Below are 23,691 nucleotides of genomic sequence, written 5' to 3' on the forward strand. Positions count from 1 at the left end.
TCTGTTCCTGCCTGTGGGCATCGGAGGGAGCTGCCAGGTCCCAGGCCTTTGGAGTAGAAGTTACACCGTTTCTCCCACCCTGACCCTGGGCCTCAGGCCTCCCCACTCAGGACCCCACCAACTTCCCTGGCCTGCAGCTTGTGGACGGCAGAGTCACAGTCGAGGGAGCCGAGCCCGACCCTGAATCTCCTCTCGGGTCACTCTCCACTGGCTCAGTTCCCCAGGAGAGCCCTGACCTGAGCACCAGCTGAGTCTGCTTCTCATCAGGCCTTTCCATCTGGTGCTGCCACGCGCACCAGCGTGCCCAGTGCAACGCGTGGCCACAGGTCACCTCGGTGCTCTCCCTACAGCCCCATGCAGGCAGAAGACACTCCTCAGGCCTGGGTGTTCCGCCTTCTGCGCCCGCCTAAGGCAGCCTGACCTCCCTCCGAGGAACCTGTGTCTTCTCCACTCAGTGTCCTGAGGTTCGGGGGCACTGACCCCACCACGCAGGCAGGGATCCGAGGCAGGTGCTCCTAAGAAAAAGGGGCAGCAAGGGGCCCCGCCGCTGGGTCACACCTTGCCCCATGCCAAAACCACTGGGCTACCGGGTCCCCCTAGCGTGTGCTCAGTCAGACTTGAGTTTTCTGTAGCTGAAAATTAACCATGTCAGCTGCTCCCGGAGAAATGGAGCTTCCTGCAGCAACATTCCTGAATCGGCGTGGGTACAGCGTGGGTACAGCGTGGGTACAGCGTGGGCACAGCGTGGGTACAGCGTGGGTACAGCATGGGCACAGCGTGGGCACAGTGTGGGCACAGCGTGCCAGGGCCTGCTCACCTCGGTGCTCTCCCTACAGCCCCATGCAGGCAGAAGACACTCCTCAGGCCTGGGTGTTCCGCCTTCTGCGCCCGCCTAAGGCAGCCTGACCTCCCTCCAAGGAACCTGTGTCTTATCCACTCAGTGTCCTGAGGTTTGGGGGCACTGACCCATCCACACTCGTTTTACTTTTGTTTTTGTTTAAAATCAGACTGAGAGGCACAGCACACCCCGGAGAGCTGCTGTGGAGACCGGAGCTCCTTCATGGGTTCTGTTTCCACCCCAGGAGGCGGGTGAGGCAGACACGGCCCAGAGTCCTTGAGGGCCACGTGGATCCTTCTGGGTTCCGGGGAATCTGTCATCTCTACAGAAGCTTGAGTTCATATTACTTAACAGTTTTTTAAATCGACTCATCTTTTAAGTTAAATTGATTCGTTTCTTAAATAAGTGATGGGTTGGCACCAGTAGAAAACACGCATCGTTTTACTAGCAAATATTAGTAAACAGAATGGAAACAGTGCCGCACTGAGAGTCTGGCTGGGTGTGTCTGCCGGCGAAGCCACGCGGCGCCAGGAGAGGCGCCTTGTGTGTGATCAAGAGGGAGGCTGCTGAGGTTGGAGGCCATGAAGGTGGTCCTGGAGCCGTGGGAAAGGGTGGAGAGGGGAGGAGGGAAGCTTCCATGGCGTGACGTGATCTCATTCTCTGCAATTCGGTGTCCCTGGGCCACCTAAAGCCCTCAGCCCCTGCCAAGGCCTTTGGGGTTGGAGACACATCAGTCCCCCCTCATCTCAGAGGCAGAGGGGAGGTGGGTGGTGCCAGCAGGGGTCCTTCTGCTGTGCGTGGCACAGCGAGGCCTCCACCCCACTGCCCCCTTCAGTGCCACGAGGCGCTTCTGAGGCTGTTGCTCTGGCATCCAGCTTCACAGACAGGGAAACTGAGGTGCAGGGGGCATGTGACTGGCCCACAGTCATGCAGCAGAGGCAGGAGGAGCTCGATATGGACCCAGGTGGTTGGTGCCTTAGGGTCAGGGAGGCAGGTGCCAGGATGGGCTCTCACCCTAGGGGCCTCCTGGTGTCCCAGTGGATGGGAAGGAGGGTGTCCTGGCAGTGCATGGAGCCAAACGCTGCTCAGCATTCACAGCCAACCCAGGTGGCCCCACCAGGAAGAACCGCCCGCCCACACCAGCCCTGGCTGAGGGCCCCTGTCGGTCTGGAATCAAGGCCACGGAACTGCAGCCGCTCTGGAGACCTTGGTTTCCCATCTGCTGATGAGCCACCCGGCTCATCCGAGTCCTGGCAGATCTGAGTGAAATGGAAAATGTGCTTCAAGCAGCCGGAGAGTCAGGCACTCCCAGAGATGGGACCTCAGTGCCCCCAGGAAACAGGCACTCACGGTGTCACATCCCTCGTTAACAACCTCCTGGCACGGCCCAGAGCCTGGGAGTGCAGCGGGCATTCTTCCCGGTGCTGCCGGGAAGAACCCACATACCCGTCCCCTCACACGAGAGAGGGCTAGCAGCCCCTGCCCCAGCACCTCAATGCCTCCCTGACTCACTTCCCCTGACCACCCTGGACCCCAGGGACCACTGGAGCCTTGGCACCTGCCACCCACACCTGGTGCTTTTCCCAGATTCTCTCCTGGAGACTCCTCCTCATTCATCACTCAGACACTGGCTCCCTCCCACTCACCTGTGTGTGTCCCAGACCCTGCAGTGGCACCAAGCGGGGCTGCACCCACACACCTGTCCCCTCACACACATGTCCCCTCACATGGGAACCCACACACCTGTCCCCTTACACACCTGTCCCCTTACATAACTGCCTCCTCACATGGGAACCCACACTCATGTCCCCTTACACACCTGTCCCCTCACACGGGAACCCACACACCTGTCCCCTTACACACCTGTCCCTTTACATGCCTGCCTCCTCACACGGGAACCCATGCACCTGTCCCCTTACATACCTGCCTCCTCACATGGGAACCTAAACACCTGTCCCCTTACATACCTGCCTCCTCACACGGGAACCCACACACCTGTCCCCTTACACAACTGTCCCATCACACACCTGTCCCCTCACATGTTAACCCACACATCTGTTCCCCTTACATGGGAACACACACACATGTCCCCTGACACAGGAAACCACACACCTGTCCCCTTACATACCTGCCTCCTCACATGGGAACCTAAACACCTGTCCACTTACATACCTGTCCCCTTACATAACTGCCTCCTCACACGGGAACCCATGCACCTGTCCCCTTACATACCTGCCTCCTCACATGGGAACCTAAACACCTGTCCACTTACATACCTGCCTCCTCACACGGGAACCCACACACCTGTCCCCTGACACAGGAACCCACACACCTGTCCCCTTACACAACTGTCCCCTCACACACCTGTCCCCTCACATGTTAACCCACATATCTGTTCCCCCTACATGGGAACACACACACATGTCCCCTGACACAGGAAACCACACACCTGTCCCCTTACACAACTGTCCCCTCACACACCTGTCCCCTCCCACGGGAACCCACACACCTGACCCCTCACACGGGGGGCTGTGCCCACACACAGGAGGTTAGGCGGCAGATGGCAGGCGCAGCCGGGCTGCACGCACTCTGAAGGCTGTGGGTAGGGCACATCCCGCCTGTTCCAGGGCCCCTGGCTGTGACAGCATCACCCCAGTCCCCGCCTCTGACCCCTTGGGGCCTCCTGCCCTCCGTACATCAGTCTCTCATCGTCTTATGAGACAGTGGTTATTGGATTTAGGGCCCACCTAATCCCTAGTCCTGACTGAGGGCATCTTAACCAGTTACTTCTCAAGACCTCGTTTCAAAATAAGGCCGCATTCTGAGATTCCGGGCAGACGTGAGCCTCCGGTGGGCCCCATTGCACCCGTAACCCTCCATCCCACCCAGATGTCCATTTGCCACGTCACTCAGGCATCCTCACAGCCTCGGCTCTGTCTGCCCCCGTTCGGATGATGCGACTGGCTCACCCGGTCTTCCTCCCTGGGACGTCAGCCCCCGAGGTGGGGATGTCTCTGCTCAGGCCTGGGTCCTCAGGGCAGTGCAGGGACGCGGCAGGTGATGTGAATTCCCCAGGAAGGAATGGATGCGCAGGCATGTGAGGCGCTGCCATCACCCACAGGGGCAGTGGTCTTCGGGGTGCAGGGGCTGGGTCCACATGCCAGTTCAAGCTCAGCAAGGACCCCAGCATCACCATCCATGACTCAGCCGTGAGCCCCTAGAAGGCTCCAGGAGGGCCAGTGTTTGCATCAGGGACGGGGCACCTGCTGACGTGGTTCCCGGGGCCCACCTGACAGTGGACCCCTCCTATTTCCAGAACTTGGGGCAGCACCATGGGCACCCCCAGGCATGGGCGCAGGACTGGCAGGCTCTGCCAGGACGGAGGCTGAGCAGGCTGGGCGGCTTCCTGGAGGGCGTCGTGAGCCCAGGGCTGAGCTGCTTCCGCGCCGTGAGACATGCTGCACTGAGCACCCTTTAAACCACTGGAAAATGAGCTTCTCCTGCGAACAGCAGCTAGCGGGGAAACGTCAGTTACGCTGACACCAGTCGTTCCCGAGCGGCGGGGCGGCCATGGCTCTGCTGAACGTCCTGCACACAAAGCTGGGGTCACAGGGCGTTTCCTGGGGCGCCTCCTCCGCCCCTCCTGGCCTCTCCACCTCCCTGTCCCTTCACAGGCACCTGCGCTTGTTCAAGAGAGGACGGGCGCTGCCTGCTCAGTCCCAAGACACCGCCCGTCCTGCAGGTCTGTCCTCAGCGGGAGATCGACATGGAAACGTACGGACGCATTTCTGCCATTTCCAGCCAATGAAGCATGCGAAGGCTAGACTGTCCTTTGAGAAAACAGACCCGAAACGTGCATCTTGCCGAGCAAACACTCAGCCCCGCACAGAGACTGGGGTCCCCGCCCGCCCGGCCCTCCTGGAAGCCCAGCAGGCTGCGGCCAGGGAAGTGGGGACAATCCTTCGGGGACTGCGCTCCCACAGCTCAAAGGCACAGTTCTGCACAGAGCCCACCCTCCGGGTGAGGGGGCGGCCGAGGGGCTCCGACCGCTGCAGTCCCTGCAGTCCCCGCAGTCCGCCTGCGTCAACATCCCAGCGAATCCGGCCCGTGTGAGCGGACACTGTCCTCGTGCAGCTCACGTGCGGGTCACAGGCAAGGAAGAGAACGCATGGCTGAAACGCCGCGCACCCCCTTACACCCCGGAAAACGCCGCGCACCCCCTTACACCCCGGAAAACGCCGCGCTCCCCGGAAAACGCCGCGCACCCCCTTACACCCCGGAAAACGCCGCGCTCCCCCTTACACCCCGGAAAACGCCGCGCACCCCCTTACACCCCGGAAAACGCCGCGCACCCCCTTACACCCCGGAAAACGCCGCGCTCCCACTTACACCCCGGAAAACGCCGTGCTCCCACTTACACCCCGGAAAACGCCGCGCACCCCCTTACACCCCGGAAAACGCCGTGCTCCCACTTACACCCCGGAAAACGCCGCGCTCCCACTTACACCCCGGAAAACGCCGCGCTCCCCGGAAAACGCCGCGCACCCCCTTACACCCCGGAAAACGCCGCGCACCCCCTTACACCCCGGAAAACGCCGCGCACCCCCTTACACCCCGGAAAACGCCGCGCTCCCCGGAAAACGCCGCGCACCCCCTTACACCCCGGAAAACGCCGCGCACCCCCTTACACCCCGGAAAACGCCGCGCACCCCCTTACACCCCGGAAAACGCCGCGCACCCCCTTACAGCCCGGAAAACGCCGCGCACCCCCTTACACCCCGGAAAACGCCGCGCACCCCCTTACACCCCGGGAACGCCGTGCACCCCCTTACACCCCGGAAAACGCCACGCACCCCCTTACACCCCGGAAAACGCCGCTCACCCCCTCACACCCCGGAAACGCCGCTCCCCCCTCGCACCCCGGAAACGCCGCTCCCCCCTCGCACCCCGGAAACGCCGCTCCCCCCTCGCACCCCGGAAACGCCGCTCCCCCCTCGCACCCCGGAAACACTGTCCGAGGGCCGGGAGCCCGGCGGGTGTCGGGAAACAGGAGACGCCATTGCCGAGAACCCGGCCTCATCCTCGGGGTCAGAGCGGGGGCTCCCTCCTGGGGCCGTGACTACTTTTCACGGTTTGCGGTAGATCCGCCATCATGGGAAGCTGTGAAACGGCCGGGGCGGGGCCGAGAGGCTCGGGGTCCGCGTGGAAACCGGCCCCACGCGCGCCCGTGGCTGCCGCTGTGGGTGACGCCGGCGGACGCAGGTGTCCCCCCGGCCGTTGGGCTGAGCTGTGCGGGCCACTGGGACCCGCGGAGGGCGCGCGGGCGGGGGAGGCCGTGGGCTTGCGTGGAAAGGCCACCGGAGCCAGCAGGAGCCCCCCGAAAAACAGACTCGCGGGGAAGCGGAAACGCTGCTGGAACCCGCGTCTCCCAGCGAGGAGAGTCTCTCAGCGCTTCCCAATGCAAACGCCTTCGGAGAGACCCGCACCTGCCACCCTCTGCCGCTCTCCATGTGGGGCGCCTCTGACTGCGCCCTGAGCCAAGGCCCTGCGCCTCCGACCCGCTGTCCCCGAGCTCCTGCAGCTCCCTCCACAGACGCAGGACACTGTCCTCCACGACCCCGCACCAGCAGCGGGCGGGACCAGCCTGCCACAGACGCCTCCACGCCCCAGCTGCCCTGGCCAGTAACCGGCTGGCCACAGTGGGGCCTTCTGCGTTTTAAATTTAAACTTTGAGCAATGACAGAAGCCTGGGTCCCTCTAAAGCCACTACCACTTCGCTGATGCCCTCTGTGTCCCGTGGCCCGCCCGACCCAGGCTTTCCCCCGGCTCAAGCTCTCTGGACCCCGTCGCCTGCCTGCCCCAGGCTCTCCCCTGGCTGAAGCCCTCTGGACCCCGTGGCCCACCTGCCCCAGGCTCTCCCTTGGCTGAAGCCCTCTGGACTCCATGGTCCTCCTAGGCTCTCCCCCCGCTGAAGATCTCTGGATCCCGTGGCCCGCCCACCCCAGGCTCTCCCCTCTCTGAAGCTCTCTGGACCCCGTGGCCCGCCTGCCCCAGGCTCTCCTCCGGCTGAAGCTCTCTGGACCCCATGGCCTACCTGCCCCAGGCTCTCCCCTGGCTGAAGCCCTCTGGACCCCGTGGCCCGCCCACCCCAGGCTCTCCCCTCTCTGAAGCTCTCTGGACCCCATGGCCTACCTGCCCCAGGCTCTCCCCTGGCTGAAGCCCTCTGGACCCCATGGTCCTCCCAGGCTCTCCCCCGGCTGAAGATCTCTGGATCCCGTGGCCTGCCCACCCCAGGCTCTCCCCTCTCTGAAGCTCTCTGGACCCCATGGCCCACCTGCCCCAGGCTCTCCCCTGGCTGAAGATCTCTGGATCCCGTGGCCTGCCCACCTCAGGCTCTCCCCTCTCTGAAGCTCTCTGGACCCCATGGCCCACCTGCCCCAGGCTCTCCCCTGGCTGAAGATCTCTGGATCCCGTGGCCTGCCCACCTCAGGCTCACCCCTCTCTGAAGCTCTCTGGACCCCGTGGCCCACCTGCCCCAGGCTCTCCACTTTCCTGCTGCACAGGCCCCGACCTCCTCGGTGCTGAGTGTGCCCCGGGACCTGGGCTGGGGCAGGCTAGTTAGAGGGAATTCACACGTGTGCCCTGAATTTTAGAAACGACCTCCCTCACAACCAACCAACCAAAAGCAGAACTTCCCATTGCCATCCCAGCTCCATCCTCCGCTCACAGCCTATCTTCCTGAGGGGTCAGAAGGTGGGGCCACACCAGGCGGGGGTGAGTCTCCTCTCCCAGCATAGAGTGAGCCCATCGCTGAGACGTGGGAGTCCAGCCCCTGCTCCCTGGTGGTGGCCCTCACCTGCCCCATGCCCACAGCAGCAAACAGCCCTTCGTGCAAGCCTTCGGGGGCCTGCAAGTGCCTGGGGAGGGGGGTCCTTTGTCTCCCCTCCCCTTCCCATCTCAAGAGGCCTGAAAATTCTCTCCAAGGCAGAAGGGTTTGAATGCCAGTCAAAGGGAGACATTTCTTCCTTCTCCTTTTCCTTGAGTTAGAGGCTCTCAAGTTCCAGGTTTGCAAGACTAACCATGGATGCTGTCACTGACGTGCAGTTGAAGATGGTCTTTGTGTATAAACGTTTTTCCCTGCCTTGAGCACTGAGTTTAGAGCAGACAGTCACGTACACAGAGGAGTGACTACACAGCCTCTTCTTGATGGACGTTCCCTGCTGAGCCTCATGAATTCGAATCTGCACACGTTCCTTAGGAGTTCTTGGCCAAGGTCAACGGACGCCCCAAAGAAAGGCTACTGGGCCAGTGGAGGCAGGGTGTGGGGAGACTGTCCGATTTTGGGCCCTCCCCACCCCGACGGTCCTCCTGTTCCTCCCGTTCCTCCAGCTCTGAGGAAGACGTGGACACCTTTCCACCAGGACCGCCAGCCAGCAGAGGAATTCCGCAAAGCAGTCAGGACAGGAAAAAGTGACCAGTCCCATTCGTTTGGATTCCCCTCTCCTTTCCGAGCTTGGGTGGGTTGGTATCTGAGTTCAGATGGGTGGCATTGAGTGGGAGCTCCCAGGAATCCATTTTGTATCCTGGGATGTCAGTCTGGAACAGGCTGTGATGGAAGAGCAGGCTGCCTCCTCCAGGAAGCCTTCTTAAACACCTTGTAACACTGAGAGCCTGGGCCAACATCGGAGAGGGCGATGTGGTTTTCAAATGGCCTCACGGGCACAGACCTCAGGCCTCTGCCGCACCACCCTCCCCTTAGGGCCCCACCAGGGAGGACAGCGATTTTGGTGTCTCCCACTGTCTCCTGGGCAAAGGTTGGCTGACTCTTGCTTTAGACGCTGCCAGCCCCACCGGTCACAGAGAGAGCACAGCATGGCCTCATCACAGAGGGGGATGAAACTTGGCCTCGTCAAAAAGTGGAGGGCAGAGAGAGGGGCAGACAGATGGCGGCAGCAGTTCAGAGGCTGACGAGGGAGGAAAGCCGGGGTGAAGGAAAGAAGGAGAAATGATTTTAAAAGAGAGAAAGAAGGAAGGGGGAGGGAAGTGAGGAGGAAGGAGGGAAGGGACGGAGGACAGGAGCGGGGGAGGGGGGAGGCAGTGGGGGCGGTAAGTGTGGGGGGAGACACCCTTTCCGGGAATGCTGCTTTATCTCCCGCCAATGTCAGGAAAGCGGATCATTCTGGGTTTTTCCACCACCCAGAACCCTGGCGCTCCTCACCTTGAAGGGTGAGGCGGGGAAGCGACTCTGGGCGGAGCTGCCCCCGTGGTATTACACAACCTCAGCACGCCGCCAGTGTTTTTATGTAATCCTCCGGCTCTCCCCATAAAACAGACCATAACGCCGCGGCGAGCAGGCTTCAACAGAGCCGTGTGCTGCTGCCGCACGCCGCCCTCCGGGGATGGATCTCACTGCCGGGCGGCCGGAGGCTGCATGAACTACTTTCCCCTCTAGTGGCTCCCGCTGAATCGAAAAGATCAGAGAAGCCACAGAGCTCACCAGAACAGCTCTATGGGAGAGTCAGGGATTCTGTGGGTGCTGAGAAGGCGCTCAGGAAGTCAGGGTGCACTGAGCCAGACAAAGCTGGGACAACACCTTGTCCTGGGGATTCACCTCCCCGTACCCCCCACCCCGAGGCCTGTCTGCAGCCCACCCTCAAGGGAGGGTGCGGCTCCTTGAAGGAAATGCAAGACGACCCCCACATCTTCGCCCCCACACACAGCAGGCCAGACGGCCTGCAGATCCGGAGCCCCCGCCTGGCCGCGTAACCCCAGCTCCCAGACACCTCCCACTCCAGCCTGTCACGGACGCTTTCTGGAGGAGGTTTGCTGGGGCTGCCAATGCAGAAACCTGAATCATCAGCTCGGAGCGGAAAGAAACGCCAGCTAGTGATGGAGACACACACAAACTTTCTTCCTGCTTTCCGGCTCCGCTCACAGAGCAGCCCCGGAGGCAGCTGCTCCTCTGGGAAAGTGTAGCCAGCAGAAAAATGCCTGCTCTGGGCAGCTGCGGCCACTGGCCCTGACCTGTGGTGACCCTGGTGCTGCCTCTCAGGTTGACCTGATGAAACAGACACCAGGAGCTGGAGGCTCTCACAGACTCTGGGGCTCCCAGGTGCCACCTCCTAGATCCCCTGAGTCATGAGCCCCACCAGGCCCTGCCGGGTCCCCAGGTCTATCCCCCATGGGTCTCAGGTCTCAGCCTCCCGCTTCTTCCTCCACAACGACTTTCTAAGGCGGCCTCAGGCACCCCCAGGACAGGGGGTCAACTAGGCCAGGTGTCACAAAGTATTTGGGGTGCCTTCGAGCCTCAGGGACAAAGGATACTACACCAGCAGCCTCCCAAGGGCAGCGTCCCCACCTTTCTCTTTCCCCACCTGCAAGAGTTGAGGGGTAAGCACAGCCTAAACCTGACGCCCCCCACTTCTAGAGCTCCAAGCCAGCCCCTAACCCCGCACTCGGACCTAGGCACTGCCTGCTCCTAGAGCAGGTCCAAAGATCCCTGCAGAAGTTCTCTTGGGGAGAAAGTTTGGAGTCAACCTGGGGGCGTTTCCCAAGTCTCCACTGGAGGGGCCTCCACAGCCCTTCCCTTTCCTGTCTCTCCCGTGTATACCCTCCCACAGGGGCGCAGAGGGGCGCCCACACGAGTCCGGCCTGACCCATCAAGCCCGGGTGGACGTGGCTGCGGCCTCTGTCCCCGCCCCACGCCGGGCGCCCCCGCTCACCATTGAGCTGGTTGTAGACCACCTCCTCCAGGTGGTCCAGGCGCTGCAGGATGGCCTCGCGCTCCCCCAGCGCGCCCACCTTGGCGTGCCGGCTGCGCACCCGGCGGTCGGCGGCGCCCACGATGCGCACGAGCTCCCGGGAGCGGCCCTGCAGGCGGCAGTACACGGAGAACAGGACGATGCCCACGAACACCAGGATGTTGACCGTCAGCAAAGTTTTGATCTTCCTGGCCACCGCCATGAACGCGGCTGCGGGCGGGGGCGCCTCACCCGCGGGGCATCTCCGGCCTCCCCGCCCGACCTCGGCTTCGGGGACCAGGAGCCTCCCGGGGCTGGGGCGCGGGGCTGGGCCGGGAGCTGTCCCTTCAGCACCAGCTCAGCGCGCCCGGCCACTGCCTCCCGGGGTCCCCGCGCGCAGGGGGCTGCCCGGGGCTGGGGGCGCGGGCGCGGCCGGCATCCCCCGCAGAGAGTCCCGCCCCGGGGGGCGCGGGGGGCGGCGAGGGCGGCGCAAGCGGGCGGCGCTGGGTGGCTGTGCAGGCTCCTGCCCGCCCCGCAGCCACCGCGCCGGTGCGGAGTGACGCGGCCCCGCGCTCCGCTCATCTGCATGCGCGCCCCGCCCGCCCCAGCCCCGCCCGCCCCGCGCCCCCCGGGACCGCCCCCCGCGCGCCCGCGCCCCGGGGGACCCCGGCACGGCCGGTTTGGGGGTGCGGAGGGGGGCGCGGGGTGGGAGCCAGGGCCACGGGCAGGCGGGTGCGGGGAGGGGGGCGGGGCGGGCGGGCGCGGACCCTTCCTCTCTCCCCAGGACCCTCCCGACGCCCGGGGCTCCCGGCGGCCATAGGGTCCAAATCGTCCTCAAGCTTGACCCGAGGGAAGCGGTACCTCCAGGGAATGCCGGGCCAGGGGTCAGGGCGGTGTCGGCCACGTGAATTGGGGAGGGGGTGGCCGCGCAGGTGGTCTCCTGCCCACCCCTGGTAAGCCAAGCCCCCGCCCCCAGGGCTGAGGACCAGGGAAGCTGAATCCCAGGACAGGTGGGGAGGCTTGGGATGCAGCGAGACCTCCCCGGACAGCGCCAGGAGAGCAGAAGGCCCGTCCCTGAGCCAGGCTCTCAGGTAGGAGGCAAGGCCCGCAAAACCTGGCTGACCCCCCAGCCCAGGCTCTGATCTGGCCCCACACTGGCGTTTTGTGGAGGAGACCCTGGAATCCAAGGGAGACTTCAGTCAGCCAAGCCACCGGGCACAGGGGCCGAACTTCCACCCGCAGAATGCAAGCACCCAGAAGGCAGGTATTCCGCCCGAAAGGCAGGGTTCACCGCTGTGTTCCCAGATATTGGACATATAGTTGGTGCTCAGTAAGTGTTTGTGGGGTGAGTAAATAAATGACGGAGCATTTACTAAGAGCACGCCTGTGCTTGGCCTTCGGTACAGAGATGAGGAAGCTCCTGGCTCTGTCCGTGTGTGTGAGCACGTGTGTGTGCCTGTGTGCATGCATTTGCCTCTGTGTGCACCTGTGCATCTGCATATGTGCACATCTGTGCTGTGTCAGCGTGCATGCACATGCGTCTGTGTGTGTGTCCATGTATTTGCATGTCTGTGTATCTGTATACATGTGTCTGTGTCTCTGTGTGTGTGCATTTGTCTGTGTGTGCACGTGTCTGTATGTGTGTGCCCATGTATTTCAATGTCTGTGTATCTGTGTTCATGTGTGCATGTGTCTCTGTGTCTGTGCATGTGTCTGTGTGTATCTGTGTACATGTGTCTTGTGCTGTGTGCATGTGTCTGTGTGTTCATGTGTCGTGTGTGCATGTATCTGTGCATGTGTGTGCATGTGTCTATGTGTCTGTGCATGTGTTTGCATGTCTGTGTCTGCATGTCTGTATCTGTGTGCATGTATCTGTGTATTCATGTGTCCCTGTGTGTACATGTCTGTGTATGTTTCTGTGTTCATGTGTGTGTCTGTATGTTCATATATGTGCATGTCTCTCTGTGTTCATGTGTGCATGTCTGTATGTATACCCGTGTTGCATGTCTGTGTGTATTTGTGTACATGTGTCTGTGTATTCATGTATGTGCGTGTCTCTGTGTTTATGTGTGTGCATGTCAGTGTGTTCATGTTTCTGTGTGTTCATGTGTACATGTGTCTCTGTGTGCATATGTGTGTATGTGACTTTATGTGTTTGTGTCTGTGCGTGTCCATGTGTCTGTGTGTGCACATGTGTGTAGGGGGACCTGCAGGGTTCCGGCTCTGAGCTCGGTACTATCTTATTCAAATATGCGTTTCTTGGCATCAGGCATGACAGCCTATCCAACTTGGAGGTTTTCTGCCCCTTGGCAGAGGCTGGGCGAGCTGAACATCCACTTCTTCTTTCTTGAGCCGTTGTTTTCTTCCTCAGGACGTTTATCTCAGGAAATCCAGAGGACCAGAACCAGGCAGGACCGACACTGGGCCGGTGGCAGCTGTCTGCAGGGTGTTTACCGATATATCACCTGTTCTGAGACGGAGCTGGGACCCGCTTTCACTCATCACTCCGGAGGCGCTTTTGATGCAGCCAGCTTGATAAACCCTAGTCTGTTTTGATCAATAGCCGTTCCCACGTCCCTCCTTAAAATGCCGTCTTTTTCTGTTTGTAAAATGCAGGTTGTAAAATGTTTCCCGACATTACGAGGATAGCTGCTGGAATAGCAATGCAGCTCGCTGGTACACACACAGTGCCAGGGTTTCGCACGCACTGGCCTGCTGCGGCTATCTCCTGGTTAATATGGACAGCAGCCGCATTGAGGTGTAATGCAAGCTGGTGTGATCTCATTTGCCTTTTGGGGAAATTGAGGCACCCAGCGGGCACTGGCTTCTCAAGGTCATTTCAATGGCAGAGCATGGCTCTGGGATTCAAGCCCAGACAACTGGGCTCCAGAATCGACTATATTAGCCACAGTCGCTCGAGAGAAAACATCAAGCCATTTTCGTGAGATGTTTAATGAAAGGGTTGTTAAAGGGGTTTTGTAGGAGAAAACATTTTATTCACGTAAATACATTTTACTGCATTCTAAAATCTAGCAGGAAAAGATGTGGCGTAACTACTGTCAAGATTTGGGTAAATTTCACTGGAAACACAAGTACCTTGGACATGGGAAATACTGCGGTACTTTACGTGGAAGAGAGTGCGTCTGATAGTGTGGCAAACTGTCATTTGCTTGATTTTTAGGACATATGGGAGGCCAGGTGCCATGGCCTCCCCCCCTGTAATTCCAGCAATTTGGGAGGCTAAGGCCAGTGGATTACTTGAGCCCAGGAGTTCAAGAGTTCAAGACTAGCCTGGCAACATGGTAAAACCTCATCTCTACAAAAACAAAAAACAAACAAACAAAAAAAAAATGAAAAACTAGCCAGGCGTGGTGGTGTGCACCTGTAGTTCCAGCTACGTGGCAGGTGAGGTGGGAGGATCGCCTCAGCCTGGGGAGGTCCAGGCTGCTGAGATCCAACCACTGCACTCCAGCCAGGGTGACAGAGTGAGACCCTGTCTCAGCAAACAAACCAACCAACCAGAAAAAAAATATGTATAGTGAATGCCCAGTGAGTTGTAACGTGAGGCAGTCCCCAGGGCGTGGAGATGAACCCCCGTCCGAGAAGGCGCATGCACCCACGGGGGTGCAGAGATGAACCCCCGTGCAGGAGGGCGCACGGGAGGGCACAGCCATGGAATTTAAAATGAGCCCAGTGACGGGAAATGCTGCTTTCTCCCCACCCTTGAGGTTAAGCCCTTGGGAGGTTGAGCCTGGATTATTTTGCACAAATCTGAACGGCATTCGCCCCGACCTGGACCTGGCCCTTTCCTGAAACCACAGGCTGGAACTCAAGTCACTGAAGGGCTTTCTGGCTGCCTCATGGAGAGAAAGGCATGTTCTCACTCAGGCATCAGCCCGGGAACATGGCATGCCATGTTTTAGCATCCAAGTGTTCCCCAGTCAGACGGGGTTATGCTGTGATCACAAGCAACCGCCAAACCTCAACAGCACAAATGACGGTGATTTCTCACGGGATTACGCATCCACTGGGGTCATCGGGGAGTTCTGTTGACCAGAGCCGCTCGGAGCCCCTGGCAAGAGTGCTGTGATGGCCAGCCAGGAGGAGCACTCGGGGGCCTCATACTGTAAATGCCCCACTCCAAATCAACCCCCGCCGTGTCCAGCGTCACCAACTGGACAGAGACTGTCACACGGGCCCTGCGTGAACAGTGGGCTGGGAAGGGAGATCCTGCCCCGTGCTCAGAAGACGGGAGGACCCGGTGTTTTGGAGAATCAAGCTCTCTCCATTAGCACAGCAGCCTTCCAGCAAATTGGGATTTTATTCCAAACCCGCCCCATGCCCCCACATGCCAGGATCCCCAGGGTAGCAATGCTAAATCAGACTCCAGTGCAACCATTTCACAGAAGACGGGACGAAAGCAAAACATGACTGGGTGCTGCGCATTTTCGTTTTGACAAGGATGGATCTGGGCCTCAGCTCCCCTCTCCTGGGCCGAGATCTTCCGGGCGTGGAGTGCAGAACAGAGGGTGGGGCCTCCCCCAGGAGACCTGCGTGTGGGCCAAGGTTTCAAGGGCCAAGTCCTCGCTGAGAGCGACCTCCACAGACGTGCACTGACAGCTCCAGTTCAGGCCCAGGAGACAAAGTGAGGGGAACTGACACCCCGGATTCTTCTTAAATAACCGAATCATATTTGAACACTGGCCTGTTGGACTTTAAGGCCTGTGATTTTTCCACTGCACATACTGACTCCTGGGGAGAGAGTTTCTTAGACTGAACCGACTAACACACTGATCTCTTCCCCTCCCCTCCTAGTGCCCTCCCCCTGCCTTCCCCCTCCTCTCCCCTCCCCTCCCCTCCCCCTCCCCTCCCCTCCCCTCCCCTTCTGCCTCCCCTCCCCCTCCCCTTCCCCCCTCCTCTCCCCTCCCCTCCCCTCCCCCTCCCCTCCCCCTCCCCTCCTCTCCCCCTCCCCCTCCCCTCCCATCCACCTCCCCTCCCATCCACCTCCCCCTCCCCCCCTCCCCTTCCGCCTCCCCTCCCCCTCCCCCTTCCCTCCCCCTCCCTCCCCTCCCCCTTCCCTTCCTGCTTTTCTGTTTTTTAAGAAGTTATTTTTCATTCACAAATAATTGTATATGTTATATGAGTTACAATGTGATGTTGGTATATGTTTAAAATGTGGAGTGATTAAATCAGGCAAATTTATTTATTTTCCCTAAGAGTACCTTGGCTTCAGAATTAACTTTAATTTTCATCCCACTTCGCTTATCATACTTTGGCAAGATCCGTCCTTTGCGGCAAGGCCCGGATTTAAGCTCGGGCCCGTCAGCAAGCAGGGCACAGGTCTGAGCCGACTTTTCCAAGCCCTGTCTTCCTGTCTTGGGCTCTGGCAGCAGATCGGACTGTTGGTGGCTTTAAAGAGACACCGAGATGTTTGTGGCTGTTTATTCATTACCCCTGGTGCCACCCTCACATGCCCTTGTGTGACAGCTGGCTCAGCCCACAGCCCATCAACTCCACAGCTGGGCACAGCGGGCCTCCAGCAGGTGATGTGGGTTTGTAGTATGCTGAAGATGGAGAGACACAGGGGACTGAAACCCAGCGGCCCAGGCACCACCCGCCTTCTCCAGGTAAAGAGGTGAGTCCAACAGGTGTGAGAAGTGGTGCCAGGGCAAGAATGTGTGTGTGCTTGTGTGTGTGCTTGTGTGTGTATATGCATATGCATATGTGTGCATGTGTGCATATGTGTGTATGTGTGCTTGTGTGTACATATGTATATGTGTGTGCATGTGTGCTTGCGTGTATATGCTTGTGTGTGTGCATGTGTGCTTGCGTGTGTACATGTGTATGCGTGTGTGCATGTGTGCTTGTGTGTATATGTGTGTTTGCTTGTGCATGCATGTGCATTATGTGCATACTTGTGTGTAGTGCATGTGTGTTCGTGTGTGTGCACGTGTGCACATGTGTGCATGTGTGTATGGGCCTCCGTGTGCACCTGTACATGTGCATATGTGTGCATGTTTGTGTGCAGAGACCAACCCCACAGGGTCTAGTGGGTGTTCTTTTGTGTGTGAAGACAACAGATCGCAAGAAAGAAAGACACGAGACACAGAGCTAAGAGAAGAATTCAGCTGGGCCAGGGGACCACTGCTACCGAGGCGTGGAGTCCAGCAGTGGCCCCGAATGCCTGGCCGTGCTGATATTTACTGTACACAGGGCATGGGGTCAGGGTAAGGCGAGTGAATCATCTGACATGTTTGACAGGGTCAAGCAAATCACATGCTCACAGCACCGGGGCCCTCCCTCTCGGGGAGCCGCTGCACGGAGGGAATCACACAGGCCAGCATCTCTCTAATCAAAGGCTTTCAGGATTCTTCTATTCTTACTTCTCACGAGTTCTAAGAACTTAAAAGGAGCTCTGGGTGGGAAAGCAGAACGTGAAAGTGGACAAGGATGGTGACCGTCGGAGCACAGCCCCATGGCGAGGCGTTTAAGCCCCTGGATGCCCTGGCTAATGTCAGCGGGCAGAGCAGAGTGTTCTCTGAACTCCCCCAGTGAGAGGGAAACGCCCCTTCACGGCCTGCTAAGTAACGGGCACCTCCCCGGGCACTGGCGCTACCACAAGGCTCTCACGCTTGCCTCCTGATCACTTCTCAGTGTCCCTTCAGTTCTGAATTATATTTCACCCGGTTATGTCTACACTCTAAGGCTAAAATGAATCTATGCTATAATGCTAAAGCAAAGATTAATAAAGAATCATGATTTAATAGGATTAGGTAATTGATTTTGTGATTGTTTCTACATCTATTTGGTATCATTGCTGAAACTAAGTAATCAGTTACTTATTACACTGGGACAACTCGTGTCTTCAGTGTCTTGCCGTGGCACCTGGGCCACTTTCTTCCCACAAGTATGTACATGTGTGTGTGTGAGAGAGGGAGCAAAGGAGGAGAAAGAGGAAAAGGAGAGGGAGGAAGAAAGGACGGGGTACAAGGGAGTTAGAACGGAGGACTCTGGGTGCGTTTTCTGCTCGTTTTTCTCCCCACAGCGCCGTAAGGGTTGTAGAAACTGAGTCTCCTCACTGCTGGAATTGCGTTTATTTCTTGGGCCTGACCCAGTGTTGTGATCCCTGTAGCACGTCCAGCAGCAGCTGTCAACAGCGTCAGACGCCTGTTCCCTGCTGGTCTCTTTTGTGGAACAAAAACCTCACCTGCGAGGGTTTCGGGTTTTGCCTTAATTTCTCGAAAGTATATTTATCAAATGTGTAGAGGGCATTCCCTGCATCTTCAGAGCACAGCGGACGTCTGTGCGACGCGCATGGTGTGGGCGAGGAAACAGAGGCAGCTGGGCTTCCCGTGACTTGCCTGAGGCTGCAGTTACTGGAGGTGCAGCCAGGTTCTGCCTGGGACCGTCCGGCTGCAGCTTTAAGCTGGTCTCTGAGCTGCCTCTGCAGCCAGTGAACCATCGTAAAATAGATTTTTTTATCCCACAAAGGATGCATTTTTCCTGTTTCCTGCTGGCCCATGCTGTGGGTCACTTGCTCCATCACAAGTGCTCAGGGTGGTGAACAATTCGGCCACCAGAATACTCAAACCACGGCCAACCAGGAAGTGGTGGGAGGACTCGGCTCTGTGTCTGGGGTCTGGGACCCCGGCTGGCAGCGGGGGCCGGAGGAAGCTGCGCTCCTCGGCTGGCTGGGCACTCACACATCTGAGGGTTGCGGCTGGCCTTGGCGGAGGCCTGAGCTGGCAGTGGCTGGGCGGGGGGAATGTAGCACCAGCCTCTCCACGTGACCTGAGCTTCCTCATAGCACAGCTGCCGGGTTCCGTGGTCCAGCACCGGGAGAGACGGCCAGGCGGGAGCTGCGGCGCTCCTGGGCCTGGCCATGTGTCTTGTCGGGAGGTGGGCCTGGTAAAAGCGTGGCACCGCATGGCCGAAGCTTAGGTCACTTCTGTGGCAAGTCTTGTTCTCCCCGCTCCCTGCCGGCGCAGGTCAAAGTGGGCCCCGATGTGACCACTGGCGTCCTTGTAGCAAGAGAGACATTTGGGTGCAGACACCTGGACACACGGAGGGAGAAGGCCACGTGGAGACAGGGGCCGAGGCAGCGAGGTGGGGCTGGGAGGGTGTGGCCCAGCCTTGCCAGCTGAGGGCCTCGTGGGCAGGGCTAGAGAAGACGGCATCTGCCCGGTTGGCAGCTACACGGCAGGCGCCAGGGTGAGTGGGTCTGCTCGAGCCGTGAAGCCACACCTGGCACAGCAGCTACAGTCAGAGGCCCCACCTGGGCCAGCCTTGGGCGCCCACGGCTCCCCAGGATGCATCTGTCTTCGGCACAGGCCAGATGGCAGAGCTGAATGCGGCTGGTGGGGAGCTGGGGGGAATCGCGCCCCTGTGTTTTCCATGGGCCTGGTGAGGACTCCGAGCTCTGTGGCTCCTCTGCCAAGTGGTCTTGATTTTGATTTATGGCTTTTTAAAAAAGGGTAGAATCAGCTGTAATGTCTCCCAGCAGAAACCTCCCTCCACCCCAGCCCCCACACCACAGGGCAGGGAGCATCCTCTCCCTCTTGCTTATATAGCTGCGGTAGAGATTTGGGGGTGTCCTCTCCCTCGTTTATAGTTGTGGTAGAGATTTGGGGTCTTCCTCTCCCTCTTGTTTAGATAGTTGAGGTAGAGATTTGGTGGCGTCCTCTCCCTTGTTTATATAGATGAGGTAGAGATTTGGGGGTGTCCTCTCCCTCGTTTATAGTTGTGGTAGAGATTTGGGGGCTTCCTCTCCCTCTTGTTCATATAGTTGTGGTAGAGATTTAGGGGCATCCTCTCCCTCTTGTTTATATAGTTGAGGTAGAGATTTGGGGGCTTCCTCTCCGTCTTGTTTAGATAGTTGAGGTAGAGATTTGGTGGCGTCCTCTCCCTTGTTTATAGTTGAGGTAGAGATTTGGGGGTGTCCTCTCCCTCTTGTTTATATAGTTGACGTAGAGATTTGGGGGTGTCCTCTCCCTCTTGTTTATATAGTTGAGGTAGAGATTTGGGGGCGTCCTCTCCCTCTTGTTTATATAGATGAGGTAGAGATTTGGGGGCGTCCTCTCCCTCTTGTTTATATAGTTGAGGTAGAGATTTGGGGGCGTCCTCTCCCTCTTGTTTATATAGTTGAGGTAGAGATTTGGGGGCGTCCTCTCCCTCTTGTTTATATAGTTGAGGTAGAGATTTGGGGGCGTCCTCTCCCTCTTATTTATATAGTTGTGGTAGAGATTTGGGGGCGTCCTCTCCCTCTTGTTTATATAGTTGAGGTAGAGATTTGGGGTGTCCTCTCCCTCTTATTTATATAGTTGAGGTAGAGATTTGGGGGCTTCCTCTCCCTCTTGTTTGTATAGTTGCGGTAGAGATCTGGGGGGCTCCCTCTCCGGTGGTGGGTTCCCCGATGCTGTGGGTCCACACTGCCCATCACCTTCAGCTTCCCTCTCCGCAGCTTCTGTCGCAGCCGAGACTACAACAGCCCAGGAAGGGACCACTCCCAGGTTCTCAATCGTGCTGTTCTGAGCAGCGTGATGAACCCTCACACCCGGGCTCTGCCCACCTGAGTTGGGCACCCTTCCACGTCCAGCGTCTCCATACTGAGCACACTAGCCAGCCCATGCAGGGGAACCCTACGGGAAAAGGCATCACGTACACGGGACTCGGAACCACCTGGGGCTTCGGGCATCCACTGGGGGACTTGGAAACACCTCCCACCCCCCCAATGAGGGGACGGCCGTGCATACATGAGGCTGCCTTGACTGCCACTCTGTCCACATGTCACACCTCGAGCCCTCCCTTGGCAGTGCGTGAGTGCCACTGCCCAGGATCCGGGAGTCCTGTGGCACTCAGGCTTCCCAAGGCCGTGGCTGAATTTCCCACCGTGGCACTCAGGCTTCCCGAGGCCGTGGCTGCATTTCCCACCATGGCACTCAGGTTTCCCGAGGCCGTGGCTGCATTTCCCACCATGGCACTCAGGCTTCCCGAGGCCGTGGCTGCATTTCCCACCGTGGCACTCAGGTTTCCCGAGGCTGTGGCTGCATTTCCCACGTGGCACTCAGGTTTCCCGAGGCCGTGGCTGCATTTCCCACTGTGAGGTCTACCCCATGGAAGGAGACACCACAGAGCCCACCCAAGTATTTCTTCCAGCTGCGGTAAAAGCCTTGTCCCCAGGCCCCTCCTGGGGCGGTGAGCAGACCTAACAACAAGTCCAGCATGACACCGCAGCCAGCCTCTGGATCCCTCCCTTCAGTCACACCGAGGCAGGTGCAGCATTCCCACCCTCTCACAGGGCCACCTGGGGCCTGCGTTTCAGGCAGGCAGACACGGAGTTTGCACCTATCCTGCCCCACGAGCACTGACCTTCAGCTCAGGAGGTCAGCATGGCGAGCCGCTTCCAGAGTCAGCCCGATCCTGCGTCTGTTCCTGTCACCATTACCTGCACCCTTAATATCCACCTGCACGTGCACCCTGGCCCCTGCCCCCTGGAATGTGCTGGAGCTCCGAGACCAACCTCCTCCCTGGCCCGATTCCCAACAGCATAGCCTGTGCCTGCTGTGGACAAGCGTGCCTATGTGTTCCAGCACGTGGACAACCTGCTGGGGTTGTGTGGTGTGTAGATGTGGGCTCTGAGCACTTGGGGGTCTCCTCGAGAAGAGAGGGCCAGTCACGGGTGGCTGAAGAGTCTTGTGTTGTCTCCGCTGTCCTGTCCCACGGGCTGTGTGGGTGAGAGAATGGGGGCCACGCACCCCGTGCCGTCTCCGCTGTCCTGTCCCATGGGCTGTGTGAGTGAGAACGGGGTCCTGCACCCCGTTCCGTCTCTGCTGTCCTGTCCCATGGGCTGTGCGGGTGTGAGAACGGGGTCCTGCACCCCGTGCCGTCTCTGCTGTCCTGTCCCATGGGCTGTGTGAGTGAGAACGGGGTCCTGCACCCCGTTCCGTCTCTGCTGTCCTGTCCCATGGGCTGTGTGGGTGAGAACGGGGTCCTGCACCCCGTGCCGTCTCTGCTGTCCTGTCCCACGGGCTGTGTGGATGTGAGAACGGGGTCCTGCACCCCGTGCCGTCTCCGCTGTCCTATCCCATGGGCTGTGTGGGTGAGAACGGGGTCCTGCACCCCGTTCCGTCTCCACTGTCCTGTCCCACGGGCTGTGTGGATGTGAGAACGGGGTCCTGCACCCTGTGCCGTCTCTGCTGTCCTGTCCCACGGGCTGTGCGGGTGTGAGAACGGGGGCCACGCACCCCGTTCCGTCTCTGCTGTCCTGTCCCACGGGCTGTGCGGGTGTGAGAACGGGGGCCACGCACCCCGTTCCGTCTCTGCTGTCCTGTCCCACGGGCTGTGTGGATGTGAGAACGGGGTCCTGCACCCTGTGCCATCTCTGCTGTCCTGTCCCATGTGCTGTGTGGGTGAGAACGGGGTCCTGCACCCCGTTCCGTCTCTGCTGTCCTGTCCCACGGGCTGTGCAGGTGTGAGAACGGGGCCACGTGCCCTGTGCCATCTCCGCCATCTTGTTCCACGCACCACTTTGATTAAACCAAATCCCGTGGGGTGGGGAGCAGGACAACACCAGGAACAGTTTTCTTTGCAAGTGCAAAGAGCAATAATTTCTTTTTGCCCTAAAAATTAAGTCATGGAGCAAAGGCAGGGCGGGAAGAAGGTGTCCTCTGATGCGCCAGGCCGCTCGCCTTCCTGCTGCCTGTTACCTCCCTCGTGGTGGAGGCGTTGAGGGAGCCGCTCGCCAAGCCTGCCTCTGCACACACCCAGCTGCCACCTCCCCCTCCTCCTCGCCCGTCTCAATCCCCAGTCTCAGTTTGCAGATGCAGCTCCCGTCCTCCCTCCCCCAGCCCAGAGGATTCCAGCTGGGAAGGGCATCGAGGCCAGCAGTGTTCCCTCCAGGGAGCCCCCCGTGGGTAACACCCCCCAGGGGCCTCAAGGAAGGAGAACTGTCCAGACCCCAGGCACAATTAGTGCCTGAAGAATATCTGAGTTTATAGTGTTATTACTCAGCTATTTCCTTTATATAATCTTTCATATATAATCATGGTAGTTTATAGAATTAGTGCCTGACGTGTAACTGACTGCTCACATACATCCAGCTTATATAGTCATACTTAGTACTTACATCTCACACTCAGTTCTAGATAATCTTTCTATATAATCATCTAGGTTTTGTGGTCGGAGCTGTACCAACACATTTAGTGTGATTTATACAATCCTTCCATAGAACCATATAGCAGTCTGTAGTAGGAGGAATGCCCAGAGCAGTCACAGAACAGAAGCAGCACATGGGAAAACAGCCAGACCAGGACGAGAACCAAAGCCCCAGGCGGTGGCGTCCCTGCCTGAAAGGGCAACGCTGTATGGCAGGCTTGGAGCAAGAGCCTCTCCTCCTGAGAGAGGAGCTGTAGCACCTGCATCCAGTTCCTGTGGCAAGTTGGCCTCAGGCCTGAGATCCCGGAAGTAACCGAGGGAGAAGAACCCCCCTGATGTGGCCAGTCACAGCGGCTGTTCACCCTGTCAGTCTTTTCTCACTTCTGTGCTAGCTCAAAGAATCATCCCATAAATATCTTAAGAGGAGAGCACAAGTCTGTCAGCTCCCACTGCACTGGCTTACAGTATCCTTCTATTAGAAATCCGTTAGGTCTCCAGCCCTCAGATAAGAAGTGTTTTGCCCGACACCTGTTGCACACAGCCCACCTCCTTGCCTCGGTGACCTAATGGGGGTGGACCCCTTTTCTGTACACGACCCTCTACTACTGCGCACGGCATGGCCCCCTGCTGCGCACAGCCCACCTCTCTGCCCAGGTGACATAATGGGGTGTCCCCGTTGCTTGTGACTTGTTGTGAACTGAACGCGAGCCCGGGAATCTCATCCAGCGAGAGGGTCCCAAACCTGGAAGAGAGCGCGCGCCGGAAAAAAGGAGATAGAAAAGAGCAAGGTCCAGAGAGCTCCATGTGCTATGCCCATGCAGAAATTTTATTTTTGCAATATGTTTCATTATATACTTTTCTGAAGTCAAAGTTGTTTACGCCCAATCAACGTACTTAAGTTACAGTAAGCAAGTTACGCCCACTAAGTTACGCCCAGTAAGTAAGTTAAGCCCAGTAAGT

The 23,691-nt window shown here is 58.8% G+C and overlaps 1 protein-coding gene and 2 long non-coding RNA genes across 4 annotated transcripts in view; 2 read left to right on the forward strand and 1 right to left on the reverse strand.

Moving 5' to 3' along the window:
- The window catches only part of GALNT9 (polypeptide N-acetylgalactosaminyltransferase 9), a 123,339-nt gene extending 112,203 nt beyond the window's left edge, over positions 1–11,136 (reverse strand). For both annotated transcript variants that reach the window (XM_009004927.5, XM_035258265.3), the window contains exon 1: positions 10,561–11,136. In XM_009004927.5, the coding sequence (XP_009003175.3) occupies positions 10,561–10,801 (241 nt within the window). In that variant the 5' untranslated portion in view covers positions 10,802–11,136. The remainder of the gene's footprint in view (positions 1–10,560) is intronic.
- Positions 11,137–11,596: 460 nt separating this feature from the next.
- On the forward strand, positions 11,597–13,138 carry LOC144577706 (uncharacterized). Its single transcript, XR_013522226.1, has 2 exons — positions 11,597–11,838; positions 12,950–13,138. It is a non-coding gene; the product is annotated as an uncharacterized LOC144577706 (long non-coding RNA).
- Positions 13,139–14,960: 1,822 nt separating this feature from the next.
- Positions 14,961–17,355, forward strand: LOC144577707 (uncharacterized). The gene is made up of 2 exons (XR_013522227.1): positions 14,961–16,213; positions 16,607–17,355. It is a non-coding gene; the product is annotated as an uncharacterized LOC144577707 (long non-coding RNA).
- The last annotated feature ends 6,336 nt before the right edge of the window (positions 17,356–23,691 follow it).

This window comes from Callithrix jacchus, chromosome 9, assembly GCF_049354715.1.
Source record: "Callithrix jacchus isolate 240 chromosome 9, calJac240_pri, whole genome shotgun sequence".
Classification (NCBI taxonomy): Eukaryota; Metazoa; Chordata; class Mammalia; order Primates; family Cebidae; genus Callithrix; species Callithrix jacchus.